At 31.2% G+C, this 15,248-nt stretch overlaps 2 protein-coding genes across 2 annotated transcripts; both read left to right on the plus strand.

Annotated features, from left to right (window-relative positions):
• The first annotated feature begins 833 nt into the window (after positions 1-833).
• Positions 834-1,721, plus strand: LOC122271228 (protein maternal effect lethal 26-like). The gene has a single exon (XM_043051785.2). It carries the CDS (start codon positions 834-836, stop codon positions 1,719-1,721), a length of 888 nt encoding a protein of 295 aa, XP_042907719.2.
• A 5,350-nt stretch (positions 1,722-7,071) lies between these two features.
• Positions 7,072-7,953, plus strand: LOC147803429 (speckle-type POZ protein-like A). Its single transcript, XM_087151308.1, has one exon. It carries the CDS (start codon positions 7,072-7,074, stop codon positions 7,951-7,953), a length of 882 nt encoding a protein of 293 aa, XP_087007434.1.
• The last annotated feature ends 7,295 nt before the right edge of the window (positions 7,954-15,248 follow it).

Raw genomic sequence — 15,248 nt, forward strand, 5'->3', positions numbered from 1 at the left:
TAAAACAGTCAAGTAAAATAAAAAATAAATAGTCAAGAAAATAAAAACTCAAAATGCAATATATAAGGCGAGAAGCGAATTCAAATGTAGAATAAGAGAATTCTTAGAAGCATTTGTCGAGAGTCAAGTTTACCAGGTTAAAAAAATATGAAAATCGAAGAGTAAATAGAGGACGATATATATATATATATATATATATATATATATATATATATATATATATATATATATATATATATATATATATATATATATATATATATATATATATATATATATATATATAATATATATATATATATATATATATAATATATACATATATATATATATAATATATACATATATATATATATATATATATACATATATATATATATATATATATATATATATATATATATATATATATATATATATATATATATATATATATATATATATAATATATACATATATATATATATATAGATATATATATATATATATATATATATATATATATATATATATATATATATATATATATATATATATATATATATATATATATATATATATATATATATATATATATATATATATGACTTAATCAATTGTTCATTTAATCAAACCTGAATAGAAGCGATTAAACTTCTTATCTTCGGTTGTGACGGCAATAGATAGCGTATCTCACAGAAAAATTCAACTGTGTTTTTAAGCCATATTTTTGTTGAGAAAGTCTGCAAGTCGTAATAAGCTGTAAAATGGTTAGTTTTCTGAAAGAGAAAAATCTTTTATTAGTCTATTCAAAACAATTCTTTTCCTTCACATGGCAGTTTAAAGAATCGGACATGAAATGTGGTAACTCCATTCAGAGTTCTGTATTTCAATTAGCGAAGAGAGAAAATTCGTTTCTTGAGATGAAAGTTAATGAAGATTCATATCTTTATTTGAATTTGAGGAATCCATCAATGGGTATCAAAATTGGATTTTTCACTATCAATATAGCAGACGAGGACTCCACCATTTACAGCAAAACAGTATCGAAGAATTATTTCAAGGATCAAAAAAGCACAATCGATTTAGTTAAAGACTTCAAGGGCAAATTTCCACCGTCTGTTAAATATCCATTAGTCATCACCTGTAGTTCTATCGACTGGAATGCTGTTGATGAGTGTGTCATACATTCAGAGTACTTATCACTCTCGAATAATTTACGAGAGCTTTCCTTGCATTTTAAAAAAGTTCTGGACGAAAACTTTTACTCGGACATCGTTCTTAATGTGGATGGAGACAAAATCAAAGCCCATAAATTGATATTGCAAGCTCGTTCTCCTGTCTTCCACAAGATGTTCACGCATGAAACTGCTGGGAATCCGATTGCTATCTTAGACATTGGATTAGAAACAATGAAGAGGCTTCTCAATTTTATCTACTCTGGTACAACGGATGAATATGGGTTTGAAGAACTTTTGGAACTGTACTATGCTGCTGACAAATACGAAGTGATTTCTTTACGAGACAGTTGCAAAACAAAATTGCTGAACCTTCTTCAAGTGGATAATGCTTGCGTCTTATTTGCTTTAGCAAACCGGCACAGTGACGAAGCTTTCAAAAATGAGGTGGTGCAATTCATAAGTGCGAATTTTAAATCAGTATTCAAAACAGAATCTTTTGATGAACTGGGTAATGACGACATGAAATATCTCATGCGTTTGTATGTGAAAACTATGGAATAGTGAAAAGTTTGCCGATACTTTTGATTTTAAAATTAAGTATATAATGATTAATTGGCCCAATTTTACAACATTTGGTGAAATACTGATGTGAAAGTGCTTATGCGTGTGGCATGGAAAATGAATGCCTTTCGTCAATTTGATGTAAAATTTGAGAAAGTAATTAATGATTGGTACATTGAAAGTTTTTTTTTAGTGTTAAAATTTATAACTAAATTATTAACTTGTGTTAATTTATATTATGTCAAGCCATTTGAAAAGGATGACTGCTTTTTTTTTTCAAAAGAGAAAACAGTGTTAGTACTAGTGCTTGATTATTCTTGTTTATTTTACAGAAACTAGATAGTTCTATCAACCATATGTAAAGAATGCATATATTTATATTTGGGCAATAGGTAGTTCTTTCTTAAAAGCGAAGTGGTAGGTAGCAGAAAGAGATATCCACTTAGTATAAACGAATGTTTACTGCCACTTTTATCATATACCACTTTTTGTATCTGGGTATAGCTGAGTTAAACAGTGTGTAATTTATTCCACACTGTTTAAGTCAGCTATATTTCTGTGTATTAAACAGCGTGTAATGTATTTTTGTTTTCATGGAATATTTTTGCACTATTTTTACTTACTCTACAACTACTGATTGTCCTTAGTTTCAGAAAATATTTTTCTAGTGGTAATTATTGTATTGTATGAATTTTTTTATATAATTAATTGAAACTAAGTTTTTTTTGTTTAAACAGTGATATAAATAGTCATTAGCCATACTTTTAAATTCCAATAAGAAGTTTGAAAAAATTCTAATTACTTTAATTTTTTTTTTTTTTTTTTTTTTTTTTTTTGCTCTGCTACTGGAAAAACTATTGATCAAAAATAAATGTGTGGGAGGAAATTTTTTCATATGATATTAGGGTTTTCTATTTTTTTTAAAAAAATAATGTAATAAAATTTGAACATGTACTAACAGAAAATTAAAAGGATTCATCTCAAAACGAACTTTTTAATCAACGGATTCGTTCGTAAATTGATAACAATCATTCGGCTATCTTTACACAATGCGACTCCCCCCCCCCCCTCTATTTGGAGAAGGAACAAAACTTGAAGGACCAATTGATGCAACACATTAGAGACGAAATGGCTTATTTGATTGAAACTTTTCAAACCAGTAAAACATTTCTAATCGGATTGAACACTATTTTATCTCATGATATTACGCAGGTTGAGGGTATTTTTCAAGAAAAACTAAATTTACTTAACGTTTTTTCAGATATTTCATAGGGAACAGATATCAATTCAATGTTTAAAAATGTACAGTTTTATAATATATTTCGAAAATAGACTTTGGATCAATAATTTTTCTGTCTGTTCTCAAATACGTTTTACGATATTTTGAATATCTTCATAGAAAAATTCTTGGAATTCATCAGTTTGGAGTGGAAAGATTCAAACAAAAGGAGAATTCTTTAATATTTCACATGTTTCAAAGTTGTAATATAAGCTTTAAATGTGTTTCCCCGCACGAAATATTTTAAAGTCAGAATGTTTAACAAAATTTTGTCATTAACTTTACATAGTTGTAGAATATTTCTAATATGAATTATTTTTAAAAAAATGAAATTTAATTCAAACAAAAAAAAATTTAAATAGTGGTTTTTAAATTAAAAGGACCTATCGATCATTGATTTATTAGGTTTGCGGAAAAAGTCGTTTTATTTTTATTTTATAATCGTCGTTGAACAGCCGACCCAATTTTTGGGTTAACGACTAATGTCCAACGTCTTAGACTTGTATTTTTGAACCAATCCAGAAAACAAGGGAACTCCTGGATCAAGTATTGGGAGAATTTGCCTTCGTGGAAGACTTTCTGAACACACATTTGAATTACATATAGTGGAAAACCACGAAACCCTCCATGGTTAGCTTGACGGCAAGGTGACTCTATGATAGGTCTGCCACTGAGGATATTTTACGTCAGCACGGTGGTCGGTGCTAACCAGATGCGGAATTCGTATTGACTAGTCATCGCTGGGATTCGAACCCAGTTCACCTCAATGGAAGGCCAATACTCTATCCCCTAAGCCATCACGGTTCATGGTTTATATTTTAGCCAAACACAACAAACAGTAACACACAAATTGTGCTACGGAGGACTCTTTCGCGTCATGGGCGATATCATTGTAGGAAAAAAAGGAAGAAAAAAAAAGCGGCACCCTTAACACAATCTAATCTAAATTAATGCATGTGTCTTGCTGTTAACATAAAATTTATTGAGATTTCGGTAATTATGTAATCTTTTCTAATTATCTTGGAAACGAACCTTTTTTTTTCTTGTTTCTTAAAGGCTCCGATTTTTTTTAAAAAAATCTGCCAAAACTTGAAAAAAAAAATTAAATTTGAATTACATTTTGAGATGAAATAGAAGTAATTTCTACAAAAATATTAAGATTTATATCAGCAAATTCACATTATGTTAAGGGTACATTTCAGACATAAGTTTATGTGCATAGTGCTGAAAAATAATTAAAAAAAGTAAACAAAATAATTAAATAAAAGAAATGGAGGGTGGGAAATTTTACACGTTAATCAATTTTATCTAATTATCCTTGATCTAAGTATAGGATTTTCACGCACAAGAATTCTCAATTATTCGAGGGGGTGACTTAAAATATGCTAATTAGTTAGTGTAGACGATATTTAGCGAATAGGAAATTTTTGACTCCAAATAATAAAATTTGTTTATCCAAAAATAATTCTATACAAAATTGTTTTTAATAATTATTAACTCAGGCCGGGACAGTCTGGTTAGTAGGGCGCTGGACTCATGTTCGTGAGAACGAGAGCACGAAGCCAGCCTACAAAGGTTTTCCCGTGCATAAAATAGTGACATATACACGTTAAATCTGTCGGGTCACAAAGTCATCCATGTACCCATAACAAATTATACCATTGGAGGTACTGAATTGGAGATTCTGATTCAGGTGAAAATTACGATCTGTGGATGAATGAACGGGCCCGTTCTATAAACGGATGTGACGTATGGGGAGGCAGAAGTCAAATTCTTAGCCATAGATGGCGCCACTGTAAAACAAGAACAATCGCACCCCTTGTCTTAATGGCATACGACAACAACAACAACAGTAATTATTTATTGGTTTTTATCATTTTATTTAATAGTAGTTGAATAAAAATGAATTCGAAGGAGTATACATTTTATAGATTGTAATTTTATATGGAAAAATAGAAAATCTGACGAGATTGGTCGGGTAGTTCTTGAAATAAATTTCTAGAGAAGAAATCTTTCCTGCTACCCACTGATTTTTTTCTGCTACCCACTTTACTTTCCTTCTTTAGTAATACTTTTACATAGAAAATTTTAACCATAAAAGAAGGTGACATGAGAATATGTAATTGAAAAACAAAATGTTTTTGGGTTTACGACTGCTAATGTTCAACTCCGTAACCTTGTGATATTGAATCTAATCCAGAACACAAGGAAACTCCTATATCAAGCTTTAGGACAAACTAGTCTTCATGGAGGACATTTTGATGAAACTGACTCGTATTTCGGTTACATGCAGTGGAAAACCACAAAAGCCTTCCATGGTTAATCCAACTGCAAGGGGATTCTAACTTATGATCCGTCTTCAGCATTTCTTTCAGCATTGTGATCGGTGCTTTCCGGAAGCAGAATTCGTATCGATCAGTCAATGCTGGGATTCGAGCCTGCGTTACCTCATTCGAAGGCGAGCGGTTAATCCCCTGAGCTCAAAATTTTTTTTCTTGAAAGAAAAGGTGGAAACTAATAATTTTGAGAGCATTAAATTTAAGTCTTGCTCTCCTCCCCTCCCCCGATATACGGAACTCAGCGTGATAGCCAGCCTTGCCCACTTCTTTCGACGGCCTTGCACACAAATACCATTTACTTGACAAACGAACCAGTGACTGCTTGCTCCAATTGCAGAGAACGATTAATCATAGCGTATGTTTTGATTCAGTTCTCAAAATTTAAAACTTAAGATACGTTCATACTTTAACTTAGATTTTCCTGGTTTATTTAATTTCTGTACTGAAATATTATCTACTATATTAAAGGAACTGGATGCTTTCCTTAATTAAATGCATATTTTTATATTCCCAAGATGCTCGGCACGTTTTTTATATTTAGTATATTGTTTTATTTTCATATTATAATTTAATCATTGTTTTTATTGGCCGGGAGAGCCTGGCTGGTAAGGGAAGTTGGGCAATCAATCCCTCTGGGGGTACCGAAGCGGAGATTGATAGCACTCTGGCTCTGGTCAAAATTTAGATCAGTGGATGGACAGAGTGTGAATGTGTCCTCTCTGCGAAAAGGGTTGTGACGTATGTGTGTGACGGAAGTCGAATTATTGACGGAAAACGAATTATTGATTATAAGATTGCGTAGCAATTTTCGGGGGTTGGCGAGCGTTAGCGAGCAGGGGGCACAGCCCACTAGTATTTTACTAATACTCTATTATTCTTAGATAATTTACTGGAACAGGGCTCTTACTGCTTTTATAAGTCCCCAAAAAAAAGCTTTATATTTTCCTTTAAAAGTCTTCAGAAAGCCGTAATTTTAACTTCAAATACTTTTAATACAATTTATAATTACTCAACAGTACTACTACGCTCTTTCACTCTAGTTACTCTACTATTTATAATCACTCAATTTATAATCAGCTTTTTTGTGTAAAAATTCTATGTATCTGAATATTTAATACCCCAAACACTTTTTATTACCTAATTTAGAGCTAAAAATTTATCCTTTGAATTTTTTTCTTTGTAATCAAAATTTATGGTTGATATTTAGAGGTATTTCTTTTTACATCCATTAAGTAAGAGGGGGAAAATTGCAATTTATATGACTAAAACTAGTGCATAACTTGTACATCATAAATCAAGAAAAACTTGATTCCCTTAAAGCTACAACTCACATATGCAACACACTTTATGATTGTATTTGAGTTCAAAAATAAAGAGGTGTATTTGAGTGTCACGCGGAGTGATTTCATCCCATGGTTGGGTTAATTTTTTGCCAACCAGTTTTGAGAGGGACGTTATAAGTTTTGTGAAAAATTTTAAAAGAGTCACGGTGCTCAGCTATTAAATCGAGCGACTGTAGAAGTGATTAAACTACTTATCTTATCGGTTGTTACGTCAATAGATAGCTTATCTCTGAGAAAAGATTGACGGCGTGCTTAAACCATATTCTTATTGAGAAAGTCTGTAAGTCATAATAGGCTGCAAAATGATTAGTTTTCTGCAAGAGAAAAATCTTTTATTAGCCTATACAAAAGAATTCTTTTTTTTCACATGGCAATTTAAAGAATCGGACATGAAACCTGGTAACTGCATTCGGAGTTCTGAATTTCAATTAGCAAAGGGAGATAGTTCGTTTCTTGAGTTTAAATGTTCTACAGACTTACAACTTTTCTTGACGGTAGAGAATCCATCAATCGGTATCAAAATTGGATTGTTTACTATCACTGTAACAGACAAAGAATCTACAATTTACAGCATTACAGTATCGAAGAATTATTTTGAAGGTGAAAAAAGCAATATCGATTTACTTAAAGGCTTCCGCGGCAAATTACCATTATCCGTTAAATATCCATTAGTCATCACCTGTAGTTCTATCGACTGGAATGCTGTTGATGAGTGTAAACATTCAGAGAACTTATCACATTTGAATAATTTGCGTGAGCTGTCCTTGCATTTCAAAAAAGTTCTAGACGAAAACGTTAACTCGGACATCGTTCTTGACGTGGATGGAGACAAAATCAAAGCTCATAAATTGATATTGCAAGCTCGTTCCCCTGTCTTCCACAAGATGTTCATTCATGAAGCTGCGGGGAATCCGATTGCTATCTCAGACGTTGGATCAGAAACGATGAAGAGGCTTCTCAATTTTATCTACTCTGGTACAACGGATGAATATGGCTTTGAAGAACTTATGGAATTGTACTATGCTGCTGACAAATATGAAGTGATTTCTTTACGAGACAGTTGCAAAACAAAATTGCTGAACCTTCCTCAAGCGGAGAATGTCTTATTTCTCTTAGCAAACCGACACAGTGACGAAGCTTTCAAAAATGAAGTGGCGCAATTTATAAGTGCGAATTTTAAATCAGTGGTCAAAACAGAATCCATAGATGAACTGAGTAAAGATGACATGAAATTTCTCATGCGTTTGTGTGCGGATGCTATGGAAAAGTGAATAGTTGGCTGATACTTTTGATTTTAAAATTAACTATTTAATGATTAATTAGCCTAATTTTACAATATATGGTGAATTACTGATGTGAAGCTGATTATGTGTGTGGCATGGAAAAGTGAATGCATTATGCCAATTGGACGTAAAATTTCAGAAAATAACTAGTGATTGCCATATTGAACGTTTTTTGTGTTAGTTTTAAAATTTGTAACTAAATATGTAATTTTTGTTAATCTACATTATGTTAACTCATTTCAAAATGTCGGTTACTTCTTTTTAAATGAGGAAACAGTGGTGGTACTAGGGTTTGATTATTCGGATTTATTTTGCAGAAACTAAATGGTACTATCTACAATGCGTTAATAATCTAAATATTTATATTTGTTTAATAGGTAGAATTTTTTAATAGGAAAAATTTTTCAATAATTTGAAATTAAAAACTTTTGTCTACCCCTGCATATAAATGATTTAAACAGTTATGTAAATAATCATTTATACAAATGGCCAACTTTAAGTTCCAATAAAAAGTTTGCAAAATTTCTAGTTGCATAAAAAATTTATATTTTTGTGCTCTATCACTGGAAAAAATACTTCCCAAAAATTAATGTTGAAGCGTATTTTTTCATATGTGTATTAGTTTTTATTTTAGTTAATCTAATAATATATGAGTATGTACCAACAACATTTCAGTGTACTATCAAAATTTAAATGATTCACCTCAAAACAAACTTTTTTTTAAGAATGGATACTTTCTGAAATTGATCATGTTTTACTTTTGGAAAAGCTTATCTAAATATAATCATTTGGCGACTGTTTTTTTCTCTTCCCCTTATTTGGAGAAGGAATACAATTTGAAGGACCAACTGATGCATTCATCAGTCACAAAGTGATTTATTTCTTTTAAACTGGTACAACATTTGAAATCAGATTGAATATTATTTTATCCTACGATTTTACTCAGGTAGAGGGTATACAGTGTCATATGCATACAGTGTTGCCAGGTGGCGATAGCCGTTTACCTCTAGATAACGTTGTAAAATCCCCTAAAAATATTGAAAAACCCCTAAAAATTTGAACTCATTGTATAAGTATTAAGAAATAGTACAAAAGTTAAATAATGTATAGAAAACGTTGCTTTAATACTTTTTTATATTTCATTATCAACAAATTAATCCTTTTTTTCATTTCAATCGTTACATTATCTTTCTACTAAAATATTTAAGATATTTCTTTCAATGCTTTTTGACTCGCGCATTTTTTCATAAATATTTTATTATCAACGATATAGTCTTTTTAATTCTAACATTATGCTCAAACTTCGGATAAAATATCCAACATACTTTCGTTAATGTATATGTTTTCGCTGTTATGTTTAATGTATATGTTAATATATATGTATATGTTTTCGCTGTGAAACATTTTGGATAAACAATTGTACTATTGATTAACTGCTAACCATTAAATTGCTCTTCGTGTTCCCAATCTTTCTTGTACTTTTGTACGTACTTCTTTTTTTTCTTTATCCTTTGGCATAATTTTAAAACCATGTACATTCAAAAATTTAAATAATTTGAATTCAAATTCCCCAAACGTACAGGTTGATCCAGCTAAGTACGAACTTACTACATTTAACAAAGGGGTTAAGTTCTAAAATTAAATCTTAATCTCTTCGTTTTGGTTTAACATATTGATTTTACCATCGCACACATTCAGGTCCCGCAGTGGACTGATCGTTAAGACACGGTTTCCAGCAGATCACCGAAGTCAAGCATCACTGGCTGCGGTCAGTGTGCGGGTGGGTGACCACTTGGATCAGTCTGCGTAGGGACCGAGGGTGTGCAGTATTGGTCCTCGTTAAACTGTGATACCGTAAAGTGCTCAACTTCGCGTGCAGGTCGTTGGGCTACCGAAGCGGGGGTGCCATCCCCTCTGCAGAGGATCAAAATTGTGATGGCATGTCTTTGGATCATCCTCAGGGATGTTTCCCAGACCGTCGCCAATAGCCCATTGTGCAGCTCTAGTGCGACGTAAATGAACTACAACAACAACGCACACATTCAGTTATAAAATTTGATATAGGAACGTAACCAAAATTAAAGTAGTAAAATTCCCAAATAACCCTGAAACAAACCCCTAAAAACAAATTCCCCTAAAATACCTCCTGAAGATAAAAAAAATCCCCCTAAATGTAGGGGGAAAACCACTAATCTGGCAACACTGTCTGCACAACAAATTTCTTGTTTATCAAAGTTAACGTTTTAATATCAATGAACTTTTGTTAGTTTTATAAACCACATTTAACGATGAGTTACTGGTTGACGATTTTCGCTTGACTCCCAGTTCCACATGTGAGAACCATCGAAATCCAATCAATACAGTACTACAATGGAAAAATCTTAGTGGGTTCATTTTTCCTGAAACTAAAACTTCATGCAGAATCTCTTTTTTTTCCCTTTCGAAAAAAAAAACCTCGATGCAACAGCTCCATAAATATTTCTGAATAATTTCCATATCCCAGAGTTCTATAACTGAAATAAAATTTCTCAGACTCTTCTTAGAATCCAGCATGAAAAGTATTTATGGAAATTTTGTATCAAGAAATTAAATTTACTTAAACTCAATACTTCCTATACTCAATTACTTCCTAAGAAAGAGATGTCAGTTCAATTTTAAAAATGTTCAGTTTTATAGTGCATTCTAAAATAGCTCTCAAATCCATTTTACGATACTTTAATAACTTAATCTCAGAGGTTCATCATACCTTCCAACTCTTCCGGATTTTCCGGAAGATTTTATTTTCATATTTAAAGTGGTAGTAATTATATACTATTTTTTCCTTTATAATCTTAATTTTTAAATGATATTGATCACCACTATTCCTACAAAAATTAAGCACATATATTAATATGCGTTACTATCATGGTTGTCAACATAAGTTTGCTCATATACAACATATTTGTTTGCTTAAAATTGAAGTTTTAATTCCATTTTAATACCACTGGGAAAAATGATAATGGAAGGGATTAAAAGTTGGCAGGTATGGGTTCTCGATTTGGAACCGGCACATTTTGAATTTCACTAATCAAAAATCCGTAGGCCTTACATCAAGAACCACTTCTATAAAGCAGGTTAAATTAATTATGACTTATTTAATATATTTTCATATAAAATGGCATTTTCATTACCCATATTATATTGAAAGATTTCATCAACGGGCTATTTTTACCATAGAAAAATCTCAATTCCAACTTTTAGATTGAAGCATGTTTTTAACAAGTTAAAAAAATCTAAAACCTTATTATGTCATCAACCCTTCTCCCACCTTGGCTCACTGTATTATTTTATATCATTTTATATTTTATATCCGTCGTTGAACAGCCGACCCAATTTTTGGGTTTACGACAACTAATGTTCAACTCCGTAGCCTTGTAATTTTTGAACCAATCCAGAAGACAAGGAAACTCCTGGATCAGTACCCCCAGAGGTAGTGATTTGTTATGGGAATATGGAGGACTTTGCGACTCGACAGATTTAACTTGCATCAGTCACCGTTTACTACACAGGGAGTCTTCGGCCGGTGAGGATCGAACCCACTAACTCTTGGACATGGGCCCAGCGCCCTACCGACCAGGCTATTCCGGCCTTTATTTCATAACATCAACATCCTCGGAAGTTCCAGTGAAGGAATAGCCTGGCCGGTAGGACATTGGGCAAATATCCGAGAGGTCGTAAGTACGATCATCGCCGGCGGTAGATTTTCCGTGTACAAAATTGTGACTGGTCTTTTAAGATGTGTTGATACTTTAAATGAGATTTTCCTCATTTATTTACTTTAATTTCCATAGGTCCCGCAGTGGACTGATCATTAAGACGCGGTTCCAAGCAGATCACCGAAGTCAAGCATCACTGACTGCGGTCAGTGTGCGGGTGGGTGATCATTTGGATCAGTCTGAGTAGGGACCGAGGGTGTGCAATATTGGTGCTCGTTAAACTGTTCTACTGTAAAATGCTCGACTTCGCGTGCAGGTCGTCGGGCTACCGAAGCGGGGGTGCCATCCCCTCTGCAAAGGATCAAAATTGTGATGGCATGTCTTCGGATCATCCTCAGAGATGTTTCCGTCTCCAATAGCTCTCTAGTGCGACGTAAATGAACTATAACTACAACATTTAATTTCCATACCGAAATCTTATCTACTATATTGAAGACACTGGCTAGCATTTCCTTAATTAAAAGCATATTATGATATTTCCTAGGTGTTCGGCACGTTTTTAATGTTTAATAAATTGTTTAATTTTATATTAAAAACGTGATAAACGTTTTATTTTATATTTAATAAATAATTTAATCATTTTTAATTATGCCAGGATAGCCTGGTAGGTAGGGCGTTGAGCAAGTTCTCACTCATCAAATCAATACCTCTGGAGGACCCGAATCGGAGATTGATTGTACTCTGGTTCTGGTCAAAATTGAGATCTAAGGAAGGATTGAGTGTGAATGGGACAATTCTGTAAAACTGATTGTGACGTATGTGTGTGGCCGAAGTTGAATTCTTGGCCATAGATTGCGCTACTGGAAAACAAGAAGAAGTGCACCCCTCTTCCTTAAAATAGGCAACAACGTAAGACAACAACGTCTTTTTTTATTTTATTAAAACAGCATTTTACTTGTATTCTGTTATTCTAAGATAATTATCTATAACATTCCCCCCAAAAAAGCCTTATATTTTTCTTTAAAAATCTTTAGAAAGCACTAATTTTAACTTCAAATACTTTTATTGCAATTTGTAATACCTAATTTAATGCTAAAAATTTATCCTTTGATTTTTTTTTCTTTGTTATTATTCGTAATCAGAATTTATAATCGATATTTTTACATCCATTAAGTAAAAGGGATTGCTATTTATATGACTAAAACTGGTACATACCTTGTACATCGTAAATCAAGAAAAACTTGATTCCTTAAAAGCTACAACAGGTATGATTTTTTTAAATATGTAATTAATGTCAAAGGAAAAGATAAATACTGAGTTTTAATGAGCTTTTAATTTCATCTCAATTGACTTTTGTTTCCACATGTTTACTTAAATCATGAATGCAGGAAAAGTTTTTACCTCTTATTTATTTACAAAATTTTAAATACCAGACAGATATCTTCCTTCATAAATTTAACTTTCATTGTTCTATAGCCGCTACCAGCTAAGTAAAAAGTAATTATTTTTTGATTTTTTTAAATTTATTTCATTTATTCATTTAAAAAAAAAACTAAACTTGTAACATTTTTGTGTTAGTTTTAACTAAATGTTTAAATGTTTGTTTCCGTAAAAAAAAAATTTCTTCAAAAAAGAATGTTGAAAAACAAGTAAAAAAATTTTGCTGGTACTTTTTTTTATAAAGTTATGATTTCTTATATTATTTATGAAATTGCGTCCTAATTTATAAAGTGTAACAATTTATGCTTTCCGATACATTGATGATTTGATTTTGTTTAATTGTGACGATTATAATTTTATTTATACTATTTATCCTGGTGATTTGGTCCTGAAAAAAACTAATGAAAATTGCTTTAATATTGAATATTTAGATTTTAAAATTGATATTGCTAACAATTTTATTAAAATTGGTGTGTTTGATAAAAGAAAAGCCTTTAATTTTAATGTTATTTTTTTCTGCAACTTTAAAACTAATTTGTGTAGTAAAATGTTCAAAAATCTTGTTTTTTCGCAATTAGTTAGGATCAAGAAAATTTGTAATAATGTTGAAAGTTTTCGGGAAGCTGTGGATAATTTTTTAAATAATTTGAGTAAAAATGATTTTCCTTTTAATTTTTGTAATGTTAATCTTTTAATTAAAAAAATGATTGATGGTTTTTAAGTTTTTATATATTTTTTCTTTTAACAGGGCGCAATTCTAGTCTTAACTGAGCAGCCCCAGTTAAGCATTCTATTAATTTATCTACGTATCTCATTCTCCTGACCTTTTTCATTTCATTTTTAAACTTCTACTGCGCATTATTATAGGGGGCGTTGTTTTTCAGTTTTTAGTGTTTTCTTTTCCTCCACTGGCTTTTGAAGTTTATTCTTGACCTGTGAATGTGAGTTTTTAATTTTCTGATGATTTTTATTGATTTTCTTTTCGTAATTTGTTTATTCTTTTGAATGTATCTTGTTTTTCCTGGACCTCTATACAAAACCATCGGGGTACTGAGGGAGATATTTTAAGCTTTTGCTTCTCCCTCAAATAGAAATGGTTTTGTTTTTAATGGCTACCGGGACCGGTACCCCCTGAAGACGTCGGCTTCGGTGGTCATATTTTTATTTTTATTTTATTTCATTTGTTTTGTATTGATACTTTTTTCTGAAATTTCTGCTGCTTCTTAGCGCGTTTTTTTCAAAGAAGTTTTATCCTTTTGATCTTAATTATTTGTGTTTTCTTTCAGTATTGTAATTTTCAAATTTGGTTTATGCTGCATTTGCGCTTTTCTTATTTGAAAAATTATTTTGTTTTTATTTCTTGCTTTAGGTGTTTTCTAATTAGTTTAAAGCGTCAAAGGGTTTTGTTGGATGTCTAGGTTTTATATGTCTAATTTAGTATTTCCTTTTAGGTTAATTTTAAAATAATGCAAAGTACAATATATAAATATTTTATGGCGCCTGGCTCGTCGCGCGCCCAATCAAGGAGCACTGAAGTTAGTCTTGACTTAGGGATTACTTCGGACAAAAAGTTACTAAGTCAAATATTTTGTTTAAATAAATTTAAAAATATAAAAAAATTTAAAAAGTTTAAGAAATGTTGTAATAAAAAATGTAAAACTTGTCCTTTGGCTGATAGTTCTCAAATTGACAGTCATTCTAATGTATTTTTTTGTAAAAGTATTAATATTATTTATTTAATTCAGTGCAATTGTTGTAATTTGTGTTATGTTGGTCAGACAGGTCTTGAATTTCATAAGCGGATTAATTCCCACAGATCAGCTATAAAAAATTTTAATAATAGTAATTGTTCCACGGATTATGAAATTTTACATTTTCAATTTCATGATCCGTGATCATGAAATGATCATGATCATGAAATGATCATGATCATGATTTCATGATCATGAAATGATTTTAATAATGTTACTCTTTTTATTTTGGATTTTTATGGAAAATTTAGATAAAAGACTTGATTTAGAAAATATTTACATTGGTAGTCTTAAGACTCTTTTTCCTTATGGATTAAATAGTAAATTTAATGGGGAAGGTACTGTTAATACTGAAGATTTTTGTATTTATAATAAATTAAAAGTTTTTGATTTTCCT

This window comes from Parasteatoda tepidariorum, chromosome 9 (genome assembly GCF_982258835.1).
Source record: "Parasteatoda tepidariorum strain Cologne lab strain chromosome 9, Ptep-v5.0, whole genome shotgun sequence".
NCBI classification, from domain to species: domain Eukaryota; kingdom Metazoa; phylum Arthropoda; class Arachnida; order Araneae; family Theridiidae; genus Parasteatoda; species Parasteatoda tepidariorum.